Consider the following 22,994-nt stretch of genomic DNA (forward strand, 5'->3'; position numbering starts at 1 on the left):
TCTTTCCACATAAAAATCTGTTTGCTTGACTGTGTTTATCGGCACGGTAACTACAAGGCACGAGGTGGCCAGAGCAGAGAGTGGTGTACATCATTTCCATCTGTCACCTCCAATTACCTTGAAGGATGTGTGCAGCAAGCATGGCCGCATCCGAGGTTTTACACAGGAGCCGACCGTGGTAGAGGTCTCTCTTGATTTGCAGGAAGACAAGATATCTACAAGGGGAGAGGACAAACATCACGTATGACAGTCTGACGGGTCTGCTCATGAGAGTACTGACGTTACTCATACATACTCATACATTTTGGCTACATTTCTTAGTGATGAGACACAGAAGGAATAAAACAATAAGAAAAAGATAGAGCAGGAAACAACAAATCTGATAAACCTCAAAGGCTGTGGAGTTCACGTTCCCCGTGGGGGGCGTCGGGGTTTGAATATTTCTTTTTGATTCTGCTGAAATGAGGGTTTTGTTCGGGGGGGAAATAAGGGTAGGGAGGCCCCGAGGGAAGAGCTGCTACTGACGCTGTGCTTCTCTTAAAGCCTCCAGCCTAGTTTCAAACCCATCCAACCAATCACCCATCTGAGACAGCATCCGAAGCAAACGGCAGAACGGTGATGATAATAATGATCATAGTCATTATTATTATTTGTATTATTGCTGGAGGGGAGGACATTGGGGTTATTGAAAGCCACCTTTACTCAACCTTTAACAGGAAACAGACATTCATCTCCCTCTGGGCCATTTCCACAAAAGCTAATAACACGGCCTGTATGGAGCCATTGCATTAAAGAGGTGATTACATTTCCTGTGTTGCTCTGCAGTGGGTTCAACAAACCCATTTGATGGCCTGGTGAATAAACGAGTTATAATTCAACAGTCATTTCAGCGTTCTGATGGCTGTTGATGGTTTGACTGCATTAAAAGTCTATACTACAGTAATATCAGCTCAGAGCTGATCAGCGGTTGAAGTAGTTCCTTGATTTTCCTCAGGGCACAGAGAGCATTGGAACAATATTCAACCAGTGAACTATTTTTATTCTTTATGAGGTCACTGTGACCTTTGACCCCTAAAATCAAACCAGTAAATCCTTGAATCCAAGTAACAAGTCATCAAAATTTGAAGAAATTCCATAAAGGCCGATTTGAGATATGTTCAACAGGACTGAAACACATTTAGTGAGGCCACGGTGACCTTTGACCTTTGACCATGTAAAACTAATCAGCCATCTTCAAATCAGAGTGAACATTTGTACCAAATTTAAAGAAATCAGCTTGAGGTGTTTCTGAACTGTTGCGTTCACAAGACCAAAAACATATTTTGTGACCTTGACTAACAAATTCTAATCAGTTCATTCTTACGTTAAAGGAACAGAGGATTCCCTCTAAGTGTTTCTGAGGTATCATGTTCACAAGGTCACAGCGTCCTTGACCTTTCACCACCTACATTTTAATCAGTGAAAAGTGAAAATTTGAGCCAGATTTAAGGAAATTCCCTGAAGATGTTCTTGAGATATTGTGTTCACAAGAATGGAACAGATGGGCAGCCCCAGAACCTAATGCCTTCGGGCTAGTGGCAGTCGCAGGTGTGGAGGCATATTAAAAAGAGAGATGGCCGAGTTCCATTTAGCTGCACCGTCACATTGTCATGACTGGGACACATGTTTTTACCACTGTTTTTCCTATTTCAGTGCGTACATAAAAACACATAATCATAATAATAGTAATACAATTCTTATATGGCATTAAACTACTGTCCAGACAATCCCAACCCAACATGATAGCAGAGGAGCACTCACTGCCTGAGCCCCATATGTGACTGATTACCCTGCCCCTCCTTCTGTGGTCTCCACCTCTCTCCACTCTCATCATCATGTTGTATCACTCCCTCCTCTGCCTCCCCCACTCCAGCCTTTTATTCTCCCTCCTCTTCCTCACCACTCACAATCAGCGCCCTTTGCCCCCTATCTCCTCCTGTCTGTTCCGTTCATTACGTGCCCTCTACATGTGGTGTACATTACATGTCATTACACTTCAGAGACAGAGAGGACCCCCCACTGTCCCATCAGTCACTGATGCATACATTGGGCATGCACTCATTCACCAGCTGGCTACTCTCAGCATTATCTGCAGGCAGAGTAAATTCATAGCTCTTCCCTGTTATTGTCGCTTTTACCTAAATATTACGACGGGGCTCTTATTTCAGAGTTAGTGAGATGAAAAAAATCTGAGCATTTAAACACAAAAACCTAACATGTTGTTGCCTTTGACGTTCTACTCATTATATTCTGGAGACCAACCTGCTAGCGGAGGCTTTCACATCCCTCATGTTTCACAGCTCCTCATGCAAACTGTGTAATATTTATCATAATGTTTGAGACAGTTAAGTACTCTTTAATTATGAAGGCCCATAAATAATATTTTAGAAAGAGACATGTTTGCTCCGGCTAAAAATGTTAGTGCACAATCTGCACCAGAGAAAAACTAGAATGGCACTTAGTAGAGCGCATAACTCTGTAAAGGCCCAACAGTTTGCTTATATTTAATCAAGCTACACCAAATTTCATACAATCATAGATACCACTTCCCTAGATGTGCCTGATTTGTTCATCTAGATCCATGAATTAACTCCTGAGAAATCAGGGAAAACACCAAAGAACCAAAAGAAACAAAGACCAAGCACAGATGCTCTTCACAGTTCTTCAAATGACATCAGTCTCTTCATGAATAAACTGACTTTTCTTTACCGTTAAAGTGAAACAAAGGTTAAATGCATCGGTTAGAGAAACAACAGGACGTCATACCGAGTGATCTCCTCCTTCAGAGCAGCGGGATTAGGAGGGTAGAACTTGAGTCTCAGACACATGGTGAACGGAGGCTGAGCTGCAAGAAACAAACACCAAACATTTAAGTAACACATCAAACCCTCAGCGGGAGACAGAGGAAGAAAGCACAACCGTTCAAAGACCCAGATAAAGGCAACTCTTTTCTCGTGAACTGATCTATTGAGTAATAAAGAAAGATTTTATCGGGGCAGCAACTTGTCTGTCTTGATCAGTCGTCTGCTATTTCTATTCTTGTCTTCCATGTTGTTTCTTTCCTATGTATTTAGAATAGACTGCAACTAACAACCATGTGTCTTACTGTGGAATTATTTAGGTAAAGTTTCCTGTGCAATCTTTGCATATTTATTGTATTTTGTATACATTGGTTTTATAGTATACGTTTCATATTCCTATCTTTAAAGACATTTGATGAGATGTCGTGACTCAATGACTCAATATTTTCTAATAAATATAAATTGCGAAATATTTTTTGCTGGTTTACACTTAGAATAGTTTTTTGATTAAGAACAAAATGCAAGTAAAATTACCCCATTAAAGTGCTGATGTATCACAATGCAGCATATTTTGATTACATCTATGCGGATGATTTTTATTGTTACAAAAAGAAAATGTTTTTTTTAAATCCACAGTACATCTTATGGATTCAAATATCATGTCTATCTATTGCCAATATCATTCCAGACCTCATGTTAAGGACTAAGAATTCAATGGTCCATTTCCAAGATTAATATCAAATAAAAATCTATTTAAAAAATACTTACATTTCATTTGCTTTGCAATTGATTTTGTGACCTCCAACCAGTGCTGCATTAAAAAGAAAAACAGAAATGACAATAATTAAATGTCATCAAAAAAGAAATCCTCCAATTTACATGTCAAATCACTCACCTGACACTTTAAAATATCGGCTGCATTCGGTTGTTACCACTGACAGTTTTGTGGGGAAACCTGTTTATGCCACAAGGTTTTACAACAATACTCTTCGAGTGCTGCAAAATTTAAAAAGCTGCTTTGAATATGAAAAATGGATTTTGTAATACAATCAAAGATTCCAGGCGAATATATATTCAAACAGCTCTTTGTGAGTCTCTTGAGACACAGACAGAACAGGGAGGCTGATTAAAAAAACAGGTTTCGACCAAACACCAAGCTCCTGCTGCTGTTGCCGGCCTCTACAGCCAGATTCACCATCTTCGCTCTCCCTCTCCGGGAGCGTATTTCTCCCTCCATCACTCTCCCGGGTTACCTTTCCGCCAAGCCAACCCACCCACAGCAACAACCACCAAAATAGTCCTTCTGAGTGACGTCGCGGGAAATGCAGCATCCTCGGGACTTGGTTCTTGTCTGCAGGACATCAACATAATCTGCAAACATGTGAATACTTCATGAATCAAGCAGTGCTCCGACATGCCTCGCAGCGGCCGAGGCCTGATGGAACAACCGTCACTCTGAGAGGCGGCGTGAATAAGAGAAGATGGGGAACACAACTTTTCACTCTGGACCCACAGTCTCACTCTCATTCCTCAACTCAATCAGATATGATCCATTTTTAATGTAAAGCCAAGCATCTTTATATGGTTCGAGCCAAACAATCACATTCATATGGAGTCACTCTGAGTTTCCCTTGAACCACTTTTTAAACAATGGATATAACAAGGAAAAATGCAGCAGATTCAGTGTTGTATACATTATTATAACTTGTTTTATAACACAAATTTTTTATTGAGCCTTACTGCTGTTCAATAAAGCAATATCCAGTGTATGGTTTAAAGCTAGGGTTGTCAATTCTGGAAAAGCTAGCTAGAGCAGGCTGCACTTTGAAAAAATGCAACATATACATCCCACTATTGGTCCTCTCGTCAAAGCTACGCCCCCAAAAAAACACAGGAACACGTAGTGACTCTGCTTCAACAGTGTACGTTTCCTCCGGCTGAAGACTGCAGCCATGCGCAGTGAGAGCAAAGGCAGGCAGATCATTTACTGACAGCCAATAATTTCAATTCTTTCTTCCTGTCCGCGTGCTGAATGGTATTGATCTTGGACTCAAGACAGCAAAAACTATTAATTAATTTCATTTTAAACTATTAATTTTAAACTAGACACAACAAATCCCCGGTACTGTAAAGTTGTACACCACCTTTAATTATGCACCTGGAATAAATTTCAATACAATTTAAAGCAGTTGAGTCTCAGATGCTGGCACATGGAGCTGGATAATTTTGTGTACTTTTGAATAGATATGATTTTTTGGGGGGGGTGGGGGAGGGGGGGGGGGGGGGGGGGGGGTAGATAGACTAAAAATACATTATTAAGAAAGTTATAAATGATATAAATGCACACAAACCGCCTCTGCCTTGCTCACACATACTGCAGCATAGACACGTACCCGCTGCTTGTCCGGATCCACATATCTGATGCCAAAATAGTCTTTCTCCAGCAAGTTGAGGTGGTGGCAGATGAGGTCAAACAGATACTGTCCCCTTTTGCGTCACGCTGCAACAGAAGAGAGGAGAAGCAGGAATTTAGAAAGCACGACAACAAAAAAACAATATTTGCGTGTGTGGCCAAAAAAAGATCCAACAAAGAAATGGGCAATGTCCTAAGTTTCAACATGATAAATAATTCCTGCCTTCAGAGTGTGCTTGAGATTTTTTTTTAAACCCTGCCACAGATATCTCAGATTCATCCAATATAAATACACAAGAGCCAGAGCCATCTGAAGAGTCTGGAATAAACCCCATCCTCAGATAAAAGTAGAGCTCAAAGGGAGGATGGAATAAATAGGCTCACATCTCACTGGGGTTTTGCTAAAACTCTGTATTTCTGTAACTCACGAGGAAGCTTCCACCTCACGACACAGTATTTCACAGTGGCATCATCCACTGTGACAAATACACATCTATATCTGAGAGCACCCTCGACACTGTACATCTGAATAACACAGCTGAACAATCCTGGCTCCTGAAAATCTGGAACAGATTTTTGTCGTAATCCAACAGTGACAGAAAATTCTGTCTGAAACATCCCCACAAGAGTTCTCTCCTGCCAAAAGACGACAGGACAGACACAAATTAAGAGTTTCTCTTCAACAAAATCAGTTTCTTACCTTCTATAAGAGTTTTATACACCTATGAACGGATGCAGGTATAATTTACGTATGAAGATTAAAAGTAATGATTGCAACTGGATGAATTACCGCAGTGAGCCCAAATGAGCAATAGTGACAGAGGAGCCACACTGCAAATGGGAGTTAGAAACAAGAGTGAGCTCTCATATTGTATGATTATATTGAGAAACTCAACATGCAAATATTATATTTTTAACTAAATAAATTCTTTTTGGGAGGTTTTATTCCTCAAAATGGTTTTATTTAAAAGTGTAAAACTCTGCTGTCTGTGACATTTAAGGATCCTGGAGAGAATTAAATGTGATGAGGTTAGAAAGAGGGTGTGAGGAAGACAGCAGACATTAATCACCGGGCCCCAGTCACTGTCACCCCACGCCACGGAGATGCCATGCCAAGATGACATATCACACACGGCTCTCAATGGGGATTTTGGTCTGTTTTCTTTAACAGCACGAAAGGCTCAATCAGCGCCGACAGTTCACAAACGCCCTGAAGTCTCACTGCTCATTTGGAGCAACTGACAAAGCATCGTTGTATTCCATGAAAATAGTATTGCTCATTTTTACATATTTGTAAAGACCATATATTATCAAATTATTCATCAGCTTTTTTGGACCTTTTGTTTGCTTTTGTTTTGTTTTTCAGCAAACAGACGATGTTAATAATTTAATCGATGAATATAGTGCGGCATTATAAAGAGACAGATATATTTCCCCTGGACTCGGTGGAGACCAAAACAGAGGTAATAGAAGTATAAATATTGGAATTATGTTCATAAGGAGTGTAGAAAAAGCTATTCCTGTTAAGCCTGTGTGCTCTCGGCCAATCAGGTTAGCGCAAGTAGCATAGTCAGAAAGCACGCTCCTATATTGGAGGGGGTTACGTGTGCCGGCAGGAAGTGGAAGCGGGAACGCTGGCCTGTTTTTGCCGGCTGTGCTGTTACGCGTTATGCTTCTGAGAGTCTGCTACCAGCGAGTGTTGCTGTGCAGTTGTGACCTGGTAATTAATGATAATAAAGTGAGCGACATCTTAGATCTTGGTCTCCTCATTTATTCCCTGGCTCCACAAAACGTCTCTGTTTCGTTAACAAAGAACAAAAAAAAAATGCAGGTTTAAGATGGGAACTCTCATGTCCAGTTGATATTGGTTACAGAAACCTTTAGGAATACAGATTTTAGTTCTTGTTTACAGATATTTTCTGTAAATATAGATTTAATTCCATTGCTTGTACATTTAATATGCTATATTAACTTGTTAAATGGTAAACTCTTATGGACAAAAGCCTGGTTGTGTTCCTCAAAATAATAAGGTATTCAATTTCAAAGCAACATCCAGCTCTCAATGACAAGCTGGCTGCAGTCTGACCGGCCGCTGAGGTCTCAACCCTCATAATGACTCATGAGGAGGTCGCTCCTCCTTCCCCGCTCCCTCACTTCCCTCTGCTCATCTGCCCTGTGTCGGCAGCGAAGGTGTCAGCAGCAGCACTCTCCTCCATGTCATTACTCTGGCCGCAGATAACAGCCCCTTCATTAGGACAAAGGACTGTCGACGCCGGGCTTGTCACCTAACTGACGAGACTCTTGTGACCGAATGCCAATACGAGCCTTTGCTACTGGAGATAACTGACCTTCTTGTAGCGAGACACGGGGGCTTCACCCCTCTTGTTGTAACATTACTAACCAATCCGATAACTAAGACCAATGATCAAATGGAGAAGCAAGGGTCTCTGCGGTGTGTGAGAGAAGAGCGCACGTTTGTATTTGTAAGGACCAAAAACATATACACACAAAGATAAAAGGAACCTTTCTGAGTGAATGCAGATTCCATGATGATTATTTCATAAGATTATTCAAGCAAACAGGTTTTGAATTATTTTCGTCACGTATAAGAGAAAAGCTGGTTTACATAATCACATAATCAGGACAGGCAATCAATAAAACTTGATTACCCCAGCTGGATATCTAGAGAAAGCCATGTACTGAGAGATGTAAACATGTAATATTATATGCATGTAAAATAATCCTGTTGAATCTGTTTGTCTGCACTTTAAAATACAGAAATAGCACAATAAAGGCCAAAAAAATTGAAATGTTTTGAAGTGTAAAGTAAAGCATGACTCATCTTTTGTTTTAATCACTCGGCAGAGAAACCTGCTATCAGGAGCGGCTGTAGGAAGCAACAAAGCCAAGCAACAAATAAAGAAAAAATGCTTTCTGTGTGGAGAGGACCACACCGAGTTAGAAAGGACATCTGCTCTTTTGTTGCATGGAAAGAGCAAGTTTGTTAGTATTCAACAGCTCTCCTCCCACCCTCCTCCCTCCCTCCTTCCCTCCCTCTTTTCTCGCTCTTTGTTGCCCCCCCACCTCCGTCTCAGCCCCACATTGAGCACAGCTGCATTATCCTCCTACCAGACTTTCTAATTACGAGATCGAGGGTGATTGCACGAGAGAAAAGGATGTCCTGAATTTCTAATCATACTAATGAACCTTTTCCTCATCTGAATTGGAATCTTAATATAGCTCTGCAGTCGCCTCAACGATTTACTAAAGGTTGTGTTGGTTGTACCTGTGTTGGAAAGAGTTTGAAAACAGGCAAGTGACCTGGTGTCACAATGTTTTATCCTGCTGTGGTGTATTTGTTGATTCAATCCTTCAGTGATTTCAGTTTCTATCACCCTCCTATCACAAAAATAGGTATACGACACAAGCAGGGTATTTGGAGTGAGAGCCTTACAAAATCTGTCCGTAAAGTCCTGCTCTCAAAATGAAAGACCATGCTCTTGAATATAGATTGGAGGAAAAGAACTCCATACAAAAACCTCATTGAGAAAACAATAGAATAAATTGTTATGTGGATGGACACCTGAAGCAAAATGTCCCTGTTATTTAGACATAAGAAATCAAATTATAATCTGAAACTGCATCATAGAAAGGGGAAAACTCAATGAGCTCCAAATCAAAAACAAATGTCACAATCATGTGTTTGCAAATGATTTGTCATCTTTGCTTGAAATAGTTTGTAACCACCTAAGTCAATCTAAATGCTGCTACTAATCTTTGAATGGATGAATTCAGTCACACTCTTCTTCCTGGTATGTTACCAAAAGGAAAAGTGTGTCTGACTCTATTATAAGATTCCTGATAATAATCTGATGGACATCTAAAAAAAGACACACAACATCGTTCTGATGGGTCTCTAACTGAAAACAACACAATCTTATTTCCTTAAGTGCCCCCAGTCTACAATGGCACTTTCCTTTCAGATGAATCATTAAAATGGTCTCTATGTCAACGCAGGGGCACAGACCAATTAATAAAAGATTGTATCACTTTATAGTGAGAGGAGTGGAAACATGATGTCGATGACTGTGCGTGCGGCCGTGTGCGTGCGACTGTTTGTGTGTTTGTGTGAGCAGTGGTGTAAAGCTAAAAGGTACCAGGAGCCCTGAGGTGATTTATTTGGTTTCACAAGCAGATTTCTGTCTTTTGTCCCAGGAGGCTGAACGATCGGCTGGTTAAAGTGTCAGATTGATTCTGTTACCTGACCGAGAGGCAGAGGGTTCAGGTCCTGACCCTGCCACTTCAGCGGAGACCCAGAGCAACACATAGGCCAACCCATATCCTCTTATATGAAGCTCTCTTTCCAGTTTTTAACATTGTGGAATCAAGTCTGTTTCTTTAAGTACAAAAGATGAAACCATGGTTTGTATATAAGGATGGACAACGAGTCTCTATTTCCTCCCACAATCCAGAAATAAAGCCGAAATAACCCGGATACTGAGGCTGACGTCTTGCACCGGTGACGTCATTTGGATCCAGAATCTGCACAGTAGTTATCGGGGATAGAGTCACAGTCAATCATTACGTTACCTCTCCAAATACATAGCATCAACTTAATTGAGCCATTGAACAAACATCAGTGTGATAAGAACGACGTAATATGACAGAAACCATCTTTAAGAGAAATCTATTTGACATATACTTTCATGATTTAATTTTGCACATGTCCCATCTGCTTACAGGAGGCAGGTGTATGACATATGCTGCAACCAGCCACCAGGGAAAGTTTCAAGATATTGTCCATCTTTATATAAAGCCTACGGTGTAGCCTCAGAGCTGCTTGCTTGGCTGTAGACTTGTGGTCCTTTTAGTTTGGTCCATGTCCCTTTCAATAACAAGGAGGAAACCTGGTTAATGATCTATACTGCAGCCAGCCACCAGGAGGCAATCAAGACGATTTGGCCTCACTTTCTGGGAGCTGTCATGTCAAGTGCTCACATTGGCTGCTAGTTAGCTGCCAAACAGGTGTTTAAATAGAGTCTATGTATTTACAATAATTTCCGCTGTCATTCATGTACCTTATTACTGCACTAGGCATCGTGGTTCACGTAGGGCACTGGCAATAATATTGAATTGCACTTGATTCTTGATACCAAATATATTATCACGGGTATCGACGACCAAACTTGTGGTATCATGACATCCCGAGTTTAGTGTGACCAGGCGGAGGAAAAGTGGGTCATCAAAACACAAAAGAGTACGTGAGGAGTTGCCCCAGAAATGTGAGGAATCAAGAGAATAGGTGAAGCAAAAGAGAGCTGCTGATAGCGCGTGATATGGATAATTGCTTTTAAAGCTTGATTAAAGAAGACTTTATGAGAGAGGAATGTTCCACTCAGCGAAATGCCAAGGCATCTCCTCATAACCTCTGAAAAATGATTCATAATTGATATGTTGAGCTGTAACCCTGCTCGGCACGGTTGGCAGGGCTCTTAAAAAATCTGCATAATTTGACCAGTGTTATCGCAAATAAAAGCAGAGAAAGAATTGATTTTGCAAAATGAGGCAAACTTGTGTCTTCTAGTCTAATTCCTCGAGCTAGATAGGAACACTCTTATAATTTGGGAGCGGGGTTTATCTTTAATTCATCCAATATGTGATAAGGGGATAGAAAGCATAATACCCTTATGGCAGTTTGGTGGATGGCTTTGTCTCCTCGTGCTTTAGGAAACAGGTTGCAGAGTAATTACAGGAAGGAAAAAAGGGAAATTAGTCTCATTAACAGTGATAATTATAAAACTGTGTGATGAAATCATGAAAAGCTGCAAAACACAAGCTGTTGCACAGGATGTGTGACATTAATGGTGGCAGCAGTTTGCCTCCGAGCTGCTTTTAATGCATATTTCTAAACATTGTTAAAGCCAGCAGAGGTAACAGCTCCGATATGTCCCACAGCTCAATGTGTCTACTGTTACAAATAATGATTCTAAGGAGTTAATGATTTACTAAAGTTATATTAGCAAATTCAAATGAATTTTGTGGATTCAAACCTGTTTGCAACTCAAGAAACACAATCTACAGAGGGTTTACCATAGACTGCATATAGATATGGACAACAGCTTCAAAAGGTGAAGCCAAAACATCTAACCGCCCCCTGGTGGCTGTCTTCAGTGTATGTCGCACGACAAATCGTCAAATACATTTTTCTCAAAGATGCTTTCTGCATTTGAGTTTTTTTTTGTGTGCTATCATTCTGCAATTAGCACTAAACACAAAGTACAGGCTGACGGGATTGGGCTATATTTTTCCCAACAACCATTAGTTCAAAACATTTTCTTGAAGATTACAAATGTGAACCTGCAGGTGGCAGCACAGGAAGCACGAGGTTATTAACGCGGTTTTAAAACATCTTTGTCAAATTCCAGCTGAATATGGTTGTCGTTCATTGGTTGCACGTAATCCTGTGATTCATGAATAAATGTTGCAGAACGCTACATAGATACTTCAGGGTCAGAGACAGGATGTAACCTCACCACCTGAAAAGTGGTCCTAGATGTGGGTTTCATGGACAGTTTGTGACATGCGACTAAATGATTCTGGGCCTTCCTGCAGGCGCACGGAAACAAACACGTTTCTTAATGATTATTTTTTTCTGAGTCATTAGTCCTTTAACCCACCACTGATGGATTTTACTGCAGCTGATAGTTTTCCTGTCACATCTCTCTACTGCACATACATACTCATCATTGTGGGTACAACTGTTTCAAAATATACCACCACCAGCAAGAATATCACACCAAAAATGCAGTAGTTACCCACATGCATACTTATTTAAATCATTATATTTTATTCTCCACATCTCTGGTTACTATATATATTCCTAGTGAGCTTGGAATTGCTCCCTGTCTGCACAGCAGTAAGGTTTTCTTGCTAAAAAGTGTGACAAATACCCCCAAAACAAATTGAGCGGCACAATTGGTGTCATGCTTGGGATTAGCATACAAACAATACTTCATTCCTTTGGCATTTGCACAGCTCTGGTGGTGATGCACCGGTTCTATCTCCCCCGCTGTAGTGAAAAGCTGACGGGCAACAAAATCAGCGTCGCTAATTTAGACCGTTTCAGCCCCTCAGACCTGCCATAAATTCTCTTGCACTGTAAACTGCTACGTGAAATGAGAACGGTGCAGACTCACAGCATGAAATATCTACATCTGAACCACGCATACACATTTTAGCTGCCGGCAAAAACTCATTCACAAATTGGTCTGTTGTTACCTCCGTTCAGGGGGTTATGTGGTCAACCCTGTCCCTTTGTTTGTTGGCTGGTTTGTGTATTTGTTGGTTTGTAACCAAGACAACACAAAAACAGCTATCACAAAACTTGGTGAAAGGATGTGGTATGAGTCAGGGAACAACCCATCAAGTTTCGGTGCAGATCCGGATCCAGTAATTTTTTATCACTTTCATTGATATAGTGACAGAGGACATTTTTCATCCCATGAAAACAAATCAGGCGGATTTACAGGATTGATGAGTGTGTGAAATTTGGTGCAGGTTGATTGAATTTAAGGAGACCGTTGGGCCGGAGGAATGCGCTCTGCAGAATGCTTCTAGTCGATCAGTGCAACAGCCATGAACACTGCACTATAGGATTTTCTTGGAAAAGGCAGCTGTTAGTGCCTCTGAGCTTTTAGACTTTTCATCCATTTCATAGACTGCGTTTAATAACATTAGGGCTTAACAGGAGATATTCCCAAGTGGGTTCATTGTGAGAACTTATTGTTAAATGCTGCACTGCATGGTCTACTAATTGGGCTCCGGCTACTAGGCAGTGTGTTTCAGCCCTGGGCTTCTTCTTTTTCCTTTTTTTTTTTTTAATAATGAGGCGACCTCCATTGTCATCCGCCTCTTTGCCAAAGCTAACCCCCCCCCCGTCAGGCAAAGGCAGCTGGAACTTACCATGCAGCCTTCACCATTGGCCCTTTATTTCAAGCGTGTCATCTTAAAAATAAACGTGGAAATCAGCGTCTAATTGTTCCTCTACCCGGCACCTTCTACTTGGTACGATTATAAGTGAAACTGCGCTGATAATGTCTCTGTGAGACGCACAATCGGACTGTTCACTGACTTGGAGTCATTTACCGACACTTTTACATTAGACTTTGAATATCTCTCCTGTTCATCACACTTAAAAGTTTGCCTCACAGAATCTGCAGAGGCAAACAAAACAGCCATTTAAAGCATCGTGTGCCTCCTTCCACATACTGCTGCTGTCAGAGCTTTAATAAAAAGGACGACTGCCCAAGATAGAAGGCAGAAAGAAAATAGGCTTTTCTGAGAAAATAGATACTCCGATGCAGTTATCCTTTTACTGTCAACTGTAATTTCCCCTCTGAATTCTTGGTCTTTTTTTCGACTATTATTGAGGAGGGATATTTCCCAGCTGGAGCCTCCGCTAATTATGTCAAGTGGGCTGATTGAATGTGAAGTCACAAGAGAAAACATCAGTTGAGATTGGCCTCTTTGTCATTTTACTTTACTTACATCGAACATAACTCAATTCAGTCGAATCGCATCTACATGGTACAAATATTGCATCTTGAATATTAGATCATGAAAGAAGATTACTACTATTCCCAGTAGTTTGCACACACCGAGCTTTGTGTTGTGTTTATACCTGTGAAGGATAGTTTTACACTTCAGTCTGAGTCGGGCTGCAGTGAAGAATCAGCCTCAGGGCTCCATCGATGGAGAGCTTTGTGTCTCAGATTCACTACTGCTCCTCCGTCACATTCAGTTCGTCAAATGTGAGACCATCTAGTCCAGAACAGTGAACTTATCTAACAGCCTACGACCAGTGTTGACCTGAGAAGTGATGACAGGCACGTCCCCCAGTCTGGTGAGGTTAGTTATAGAAGAGCATCTCGATTTCCACCTGGTTGCTGGCTACACTACAGGTCATAAACCCTGCCTCCTCCATGTTACTAGATGGGACATGGAACAAACAAAAAAGTCAAAACGCACGTCAAATACTTTACGTCAGAGATGGTTTCTTAAGTTCTTCTTCTTTTAAGTTTGGTAAAAAACGGGGTGAAAACATCATGATTGACAGCTGATACTGACCTGCGATTGGTCGAGCACATGTATCGGTGGGACCTTGACACCATGGCTCCATCCCCAGATCACTACTACACAGACACTGGATACAGATTACGTCAGTGGCACAAGATGACACTGTTCGTATCTGGGATATTTTGGCTTCATTACTGGACAGTCTATGGTTCATTGTAGGTGTGGGGAAAGCAAATAAGGGTGAAATCATGAGGCAGACATTCCAGAAGACATTACTTACAATGTAGAACTTTGTATTGTTTGCTCAAGAGGGAACCAAGGAAACCAAAACCAAACGCTTAACTGACACCATAGACACAGGCTCTGTTCTATGTGTCCCCAGTGTCTCTGGTATATCTGATGATCACGGATACAATGACTTTCGCCTCTGTGGTCAGAGCACAGTGAGAGCCTCGCTCCTCTTTGCATAATTGAGAGCTTTTGATCACCTCTGACTAATTTATCACACAAGAAAAGGCCAATGCATCGGTTGTGGAGAGGAAATTCTATCTTTACTGTTTATATCTCGGCAGATGCTCTAATGTAAAAGTTCCTGCAGACGAGTTCTCCCACTTCCCATGCAGCACAGACTGATAACTCTGTGCAGCAGCGTATTGACAGATGGCTTTAGAAACCTATAAACTGTGTTGAGATAGAATCCCAGGCCACCTAAAACCCAGAGCACACACAGGCTCCATTATTTCTCAAGGCAGCATGGGTAAACTGCAGACTTGCCTCAGAACACCGTGATAACGTTGCTGCTGTAAAGTCAAAGGAAAGGCTTTTCAAGTGAAAAGGAAGTGGCGAAAGGCAGCAGAATCCCTTTCAGTAAATTCGAGCTTTTCTGTGGTGAGTGGGCGGAGGCTTGGTTTTTCTGGCTCAGCCAATAAAGTCACTTCCAGATAGAATAATGTTTGCTTGACCAACACACTTAAGCTGGGACTTTGTTCAGTGTGGACCCACAGAGGGAGGAAGTAAGTCAAACTAAAATAACATCATAGAACCAATAAAAGAAGTTTTTTATAAAAGTAATCTCAGTATTTTAATATATCATACAACAGAAAAATGATTTGGTTATTCAGTACACACAGGTCTGTGATATGGACAAAATCACGGTCTATGTGATCTTATATCTATATATTGAAAGATGTTATGATTTAGTTAAGTTTCTGGAAAGTCAGTTAAGGCAACGTTAATGGATTTATAGTGTATTTAAGTGTTTAAGTTTTGGGAGCACTGTTGCCTCACAGCAAGAGGGTTTCTGGTTCGAATCCCAGTGCGGCTGCGGTCTTTCTGTTTTTGTACGTTCTCCTTGTGAGTTTTCCCTCTTCCTCCCACATGTACCAAACACATGCAGATTGTGGTTAGGTTGATTGGAGACTCTAAATTTACCGTAGTTGAGCGTGAATGGTTGTTCACATGTGTATCACATGTTGGCCCTGTGATACACTGGCGGCCTGTCCAGGGTGTACCCTGCGTCTCGCCCAATGTCAGCAAGGATTGTTTCCAGCTCCCCTAGCGACCCTTAAATGATCAGTGATACAAATAATAGATAGATTGACATTTAGGCTAAATGTCAATCCATCGTTGACATCGATAACTTTGGTATTTACACCAAAGTTATCTGGTTGGACAAACATAATTTGCTTGATGTCTGGATGAGAAGATTACACGTCATGTTTTGCTGTATTTGCTGAAGTTGGAGGGCTCATTATTAATGAAGACACACTTATGACGATGTACTTCTTTGCAGAATGCATACAGCTGGTCTCTCACTGTAGTGATGGCTGAATTCCACTCATTGTGCCAAGTGGACTTGCAGCATAACAACCTCCCTCATCCTGTAATTCGTGGCTGTCGGATGAACTGTGCTGTAAACCAGAGTGTGAAGTAAACCACTGCTGCTACTGAATGTAGTCGTCTGTCTATCAGACCTAATGTAATGTATGAGTGTCTGAATATCTGGGCTCATACATGGTATTAAAGCAGTACTTGTGTGACAGGCAGACAGCCCAGTCAACCCAGTCAACCCCGCGTTTGACTGGTGGAAACGACACTGTGCTCCATTTCTCTGAATTAGCACCCTATGGCTGTTTCCAATGCCTCACGCTGAACATAAGACCCCCTTCCACCCCACCCAATTGGTACTACTTCACCCTTCATTGTCTCCAGAGCCTTGGGGAAACTTCCCTTTCCAGTGGTGAATCCAGCCATAAAAATGCAGAAAGCGGTTTGGCCCTGGAGACTGTCTGACTGTGCACACAGGCGTGACAAGGCCCCACCACTGCCCCTGTGTGCCAACGCTCTAATGGAGGCCCAAGGGAGAAACAATCTTTTTAATAAATGATTCAGAGAAACCACGTTGTCGTGGAATGTGGCTGCACACATTCTGACAGGTTGTAAACACAGCGATGGGGGGGGTTATCAGACTTGACTTGCTGCTGCTGCCCCGACGTTAAGCCCTGATTGGTTGGAGTGGGGATCGACTCAGATCAGCAGAGAGAGATTAGAGTTTAAGATTTTCATTTAGGAGTCAAAGGCTAATGAAGCCTGATGTTGGATATTACTTTTTACTGTAACTTATTAAGAAGCGGCTGGTTTAATTGACATTCATTATTATTTTCAGATTTGTGTCTCTCCAATACATTTTTATTGTGTCGTAAGAAAAATACATTTAAAAACATTTAAAACACTGGAGTATGCATGATTTGTAGTAATGTCCATGGATCTAAAAATATCATTGATCAGGTTCTGTACTGAGATTAAATAACCTTCAGATGTCAGAATCAAGGACACAAGGAAGACATTTCAAGAATGGAGAGACTTTGTGAGTTGGTAAGATCCTGTAGTAATTTATATGGTGTTTCTTCGCCAATTTTTTATGTAAAGGACGCACGTGGCAGTGACGGTTATTTCATTTGAAATGGAAGTATCTCTTTTTGTACATAAATGAGCCCTTAAATTGAGATGTCTTCAAAAACTGCTTCAGAAAACTCTTCTCTAAAAAGTCTTTTAGGATTACAATAGGTACAGACATTTAAAAAATTAAGACAGGAAAAGGACATTGTTTCAGAATCTTAAAGTTGGATGTTGCTTTAAGAGATTCAACAACTAGTATGTTTTGTTTGATCAAATCCAATGTGATGTAATCTCTGGCCACTTTTCATGGCAGCACTATAAGATGTGGTGGTGAGTGCGACACTGAGGGCACAGCAGCTCCTCTCTCACTTTTCACCATCTTGCAGACACAATAATGAGCACAGCCATTTCTTTGAGATTGTGTAATTTTCCTTGATTATTTAGCGTGACAGCCGTGAAGAGTTTAACTATGAAAGCGAGGGCGGCTGCTGTCTTCAGCCCACTGTGCTGTACTTGGCAACCAACCGGCGAGACAGGACAAGCTCAGAAGGGCTGTAGAGTTGTTGGCTGGGGATTTGGAGCGACAGCTTATTTCAGAGATTTACTGTGGTGTCACTTAGGAAGCGTCAATGGAGGAGTCTCCCTGTTGTCTAATCTTTGACACTGTTAGAGCTACACTGAACACACTGGAAATTTTATTTTTTCCCCCAATGGGGCTAATAAAAACAAAGTGGAAATGTATTGCCTGTCATCCCAAAAGGAAGTGGATGACAGGATTATGTAATCCATAAACTGTAATAGGGTATATTTTCGAAGCAGTATGAGAGAGTAAGCAGAATTTATTATTTATGGAAAAAATGTCAAATTATCGATTCAACATTTGTTTATTAAAATGTTAGAAAACAGAGTAAAATGCCTATTAAAAATCCCCCAAAGTAATGTCATCAAAGATAGTCTGAAGTCTACTGCTTTCATCAAAAATCAAAAAGCGTATAAGGATTTTTTTTATTCTGGAAAAATCTCATTTGCTCATTCCAGCCTCAGACTCAGACTTGGAATAAAGAATAAAACAAACATCTGACAGGAGGACATCTTTGGGATTGGGAACTTGTGTGAGACATTTTTAACCATTTACAAAACAATGAATTTATTGAAAACGTCGACAGATTCATCTATGGTGCAAGTAAATGACACTAGACACTAGAATGGCAATCAGTAGGGGGCACACCTTAGCCAAGGCCCAACAGTCCCCTTATGAAACCACGTTCAAATTCACGAGATCCTGATTTTTATTTGAAACTGCACCAAATTGCAAACACTTGTACGCCCCCTGATCCGAATCGGCACCATTTAAGTGGTTCTTCTCAGACACATCCTTCCACCAAGTTTCATGGTAAGCAATCCAGAGGTTTTTGTGAAATCTTGCGTAAGAACCAACCAACCAACAAACAGACAGCAGTTATTGACAAAACATACTAGGCAGAGGTAATAAATACAAAAAAGAGATGACATTTTTTTTAAATAAGAAGAATTCAGTAAGTGCTTTGTCTAGCAATACGCACAACACACCTGTGAGTGTAGATTAACATGTGTATAACATTTTTAGTTTGTGTGTTCACAGCGGACGTCTCTACAGCAGCAGCTAACCTTGTCTCGAGGTTAACCACAGGGAAAATTTAATACGAGCATAACTTAATTGGTTTGGATGGCTAATTAGATGCTGGTATTTTTGGAGCAATCTGATTGTACAGCTTATATAAATTAAGCCTCTTAGGGTGAATCTCCAGAAGTGGAGCGAAAAATAGAACTTTGAAAGGCGGCTGTGAGAAGTCGCTCAGCCAAGAACCTTTCATTTTCAGTCCCATGCAGCTTAGCTCGTTCTCCTCAGGAGAGACATGCTGATTGTCTCATGGCCCCACAGGGACCGAAGGTTAAAAACCACCCATGCGATCAAACCGGAACCAGCATCGTCGTGTGTTAAGACAAAAGCAGAGATTTAAATGTGTGTCAACGTCCCAGCAGGTTTTCCAGCATAGACTGACAAAAATGACTGAGGATAAGAGGACGATGTATTAACAAAACTGTGATTACTATAACTATAGCCCTTTTCACATTTGAACTCCAGAGAATCTCTTGATATCTTTTCCCACGTCTTCTACGTGTATGACATCGCTTTTTCACCCTGAGATATTTGTTTTCTCACATGGGCTCATTCGGATCATTTCCTGATGGGGCTGGCCGGATCCCCTCTCTCGGATATTTGCGTTGACATATACATCCCCTCCAGAGATTATCCAGAGTTCAGGGCATGCCTGCAAGCGGCTTATGTCATTTCACACACATTTTGCCATGTGACCCCAGACTTGTGCCCTTTCCAAAACCATCGCTGACGACCTTTGTGTATTTCCGCAACCACTTCCCCTCAAACACCTAACACTCAACACAAACCCAGAGGGACAGACGTGGCCTTTTCTCTCCCTCTTATTCATTCTGTATGAGAACATTATTCCTCACATGGTGATCGGACAAGCAGCTGAGAGTGAAAGCGACAGAAGTGGAGCTGAGTGGAGCATCTGAAAAAATACAGCACCGGCTTATTATTCTCGCCGCTTTCCGGGGAAATGGACACACTGCTGCGTGTTTATCGCAGAGGGCTTAGCATATTTTGCTGCACATCAGCCCGAGCATTAGGGGTTATCTTAATATTCTAACTTTTCTCAGAGCAGAGCTGCACATCAAACACGTTTTCAACAGTTTCATAGCAACGGCGGTTTCCCTGAGCAGCACTCCTCACAAGTCTCTCCTTACGCAGGGCCTTACTTTTCATTGCACGCCCTTGTAATGGAAGTAGGCGCAACATACACAATGTAAAGATAGCACTCAGTCGTCCTGAGTAACAGATTCTCCAATTCATCGTCAGCTGTCTCCCACACACACATTACATAAGGTATTGATTTGAGTGTGCCAGACTTCAAACGGATAAAAAAATAAATAAAAACTGAGTAAGACACAACTCCAAATAGCAACTGAAATATTTAAATCTTATCAAAGAAAAGATCTGCTTGAGTGAAAATTATTGCTTTCAATCTCGGCGTAAATTGACAGCAATCTGACACCGTACGACTGGGAACAAAGAGCTGGAAGAGAACTCTTTGCATGAGGCAAAACTTTGTCTTCTCAAAAAGCTTAGTATTTGTATGTATGGAGGATAACAATATGGCATTATCTGGCGTGTAAAATAACTGTACAGTTGAATGTATCAGCACAGTCATAGTGTGGCACTGAAAAAAATTATTTAAAATGTCTCTGATGAGAGCAACGTCTCAAATGTGGAAGATAATAGAGAAGACAGAAACATTTTCACCTGCTGCTTACCACGCCTCTCGCCCAAAGTCAGCTGGGATTCCAGCCCCCATGCGACCCTCAAAGGATAAGAGGTAAAGATAAAAGATGGATCAATGGATGTTGACACTAAAAGCATTGCTATCTTATGTTTCCTGATTGTGTTTACACCAGCAAACTGGAGAGAAAAAGGATTTGGCCCAGACAACAACTAGTCAACCATAACAGACTTTTGCAGGTTGTTACTCTGAGTGAAGCATATCTGTAACCATCATGTTGGCAGTGAGAGTCTCTCAGTTCAGTTCCTGTGTCTCTGAGTACTGTCACACTAGATCACCTCAGCCCATAGACATGCAGGATGATGCTTAATTGTTTTTGAGGTGGCATTACCATCATACTGTGGAGTGATAGTTTGCAGTTTAGCGCCAAATAAACGATGAACAGCACTGTGGCTCCCAGTCTTAAAACATAACCACACTGGGCTTTGTTTTGTAGCTTTGACATGAGTGTGTAGGCAAAATATTTAAATTCAGTATTTCATCTCTGCAACTTTCATTAGCCTTTGAAACATTTCTAATTAAAACTTAAACACAATAATACAGTAATGAAATCTTATTGTGTTCTTAGGTTTTCTTTTTCTTTTCTCACATTATTACTAACAATATTCTTAATTTTGAATGCTTGGTCAAAGCTAAATTTACACACACAAAAGTAAGTGTGCAATTTTACCATGCCAGTGCCTTGCAAACAAGACAGAGCAGGAAAACCTGATGGTAAATGACCTGACCTGAGAATTCTGAGTTGTTATATATAATTCTCAGGTCTATAAAGTCCATTAAGAGTGTGAATGTCAGCAAAAAAAGCTCCCTCCATGTGAAACTCAAATATTCCTCGTTAGGTTATTGCTACATCAGTCCTTCTTTAAGCCTTTAAAATGCTGTGATGGGTTTATCAACGCTGAGGGCAAGCGAAAGACAGAACTGGGTTACATAAGTCACATTTTCAGCTCTCTGGTGTAAAAGCTTTGACTCTTTGCCCATGAACCAGGAGCAAGACTGTTAAAACGAGCAAGTCAATACCCTGACAAATAGATTGTACTGCGGTATTGATTATTTTTCACAACAGATGAACAGCAAATGACCGAGTGATAAAGAGAGTGTGAGCCGACAGCCTGTCAATCCAGGAGAGTCAACTGATCTCCTGTGGACGGAAACCGCTACAATGACTTAGGTTCCAAACCAGCAACAATCAGACATTATCGTGATGTGAAATTTGATTATTCCATTTTCTGATATTCATTTCCCGATGCTGGGATTTACTTCACTCTCTTGCAGACAAAACCTTAAGTGTCTTTGAGGTTAAAAGGATTTTTTTTTTATATCACAGCTCACAGCTTCTTGAGGACCTTGACCACTGCTCGGAGTGACTGAATGAGGTCACTGGATTGATGCTGCAGGTAGAAAGAAATAAGAGTCCGCTGAGTAACAGACGAGAGATGTGACATCACCCCAGGGGGCGGATGGAAGTGCAGGTGCATGCCTGTCCAGGCTGCCCACTTCGGACCTTCAGTCAGACAAATGGCATTTTGGCCCCGGAGCATCCCACACCATTAAAAAGAAAGGTGAGTTCAGGAAAGTCACTCAGATACTGTTCCACTTTCTTACTGAGAGGATCTGCGTCATCATGCTTCATGCTGCAGGACAAAGACAAGCAACATACAATATATTTAAGTAGCCATCTTGTGCTTTCTAAATGACATCCAGTAGTGGGCTTGGTAAATTTCACAGATTTCATTTTTCTGATACAGAGATCAGAATGTGACATGTTTCCAAATGATTACATCAAGTATGAAGGTTCTGGGTTCAAAGCTGCCATGTTTTTTTTCCCAGGCACTTCTCCTTTTATCCAAAAACATGCTGCTGAGGTTAATTGATGACTCTATGACGATTGGTGTGAATGTGAGAGTGGATGGTTGTTTTTCTCTCCATGTCAGCTCTGTGATGGACTGACAGCCTATCCGAGCATGGATGAAAATAAAAAAGAAACACTGCCAGAAACTTGTCTTTTTGAATGTATGACATTCCTGTTTACACACGTTTTATGTGATTACTAGCAAAAATAATGCATTCATTTCCTGTTTTGCCTCTAAATAAAGCGGTAGCTCATCTGGCTAAACCATCAGCTTGTTCACTTGTAAAATTGTCTGACATGGAGCTACTTGTTTACAATGTTGCCACAAACAAGTCCAGAGTTACAAAGTTCTAATATTGTTTTCTTTAAGATGTGCCTTTAGTTTGTGGTTTGATTTAAATGCCATAGACCGTGAACCTCTGCCTCACAAATCAAAATCCACACTGAATGGACTGATGCATTGCTCCGTACAGCTGAGGGGATTTTTGATCTCCATGCCCTTTTCAAGATGGACA

The 22,994-nt window shown here is 41.1% G+C and overlaps 1 protein-coding gene across 4 annotated transcripts in view; it reads right to left on the minus strand.

Annotated features, from left to right (window-relative positions):
• Positions 1 to 22,994, minus strand: part of LOC117763371 (FERM domain-containing protein 5) — a 61,027-nt gene that overhangs the window by 15,206 nt on the left and 22,827 nt on the right. For all 4 annotated transcript variants that reach the window (XM_034588432.1, XM_034588434.1, XM_034588436.1 and 1 more), the window contains exons 2-5: positions 5,234 to 5,340; positions 3,609 to 3,651; positions 2,806 to 2,884; positions 118 to 215 (exon numbers count right to left, since the gene is read on the minus strand). In XM_034588432.1, coding sequence (XP_034444323.1) covers positions 118 to 215; positions 2,806 to 2,884; positions 3,609 to 3,615 — 184 coding nt within the window. In that variant the 5' untranslated portion in view covers positions 3,616 to 3,651; positions 5,234 to 5,340. The remainder of the gene's footprint in view (positions 1 to 117; positions 216 to 2,805; positions 2,885 to 3,608; positions 3,652 to 5,233; positions 5,341 to 22,994) is intronic.

This window comes from Hippoglossus hippoglossus, chromosome 6 (assembly GCF_009819705.1).
Source record: "Hippoglossus hippoglossus isolate fHipHip1 chromosome 6, fHipHip1.pri, whole genome shotgun sequence".
Classification (NCBI taxonomy): domain Eukaryota; kingdom Metazoa; phylum Chordata; class Actinopteri; order Pleuronectiformes; family Pleuronectidae; genus Hippoglossus; species Hippoglossus hippoglossus.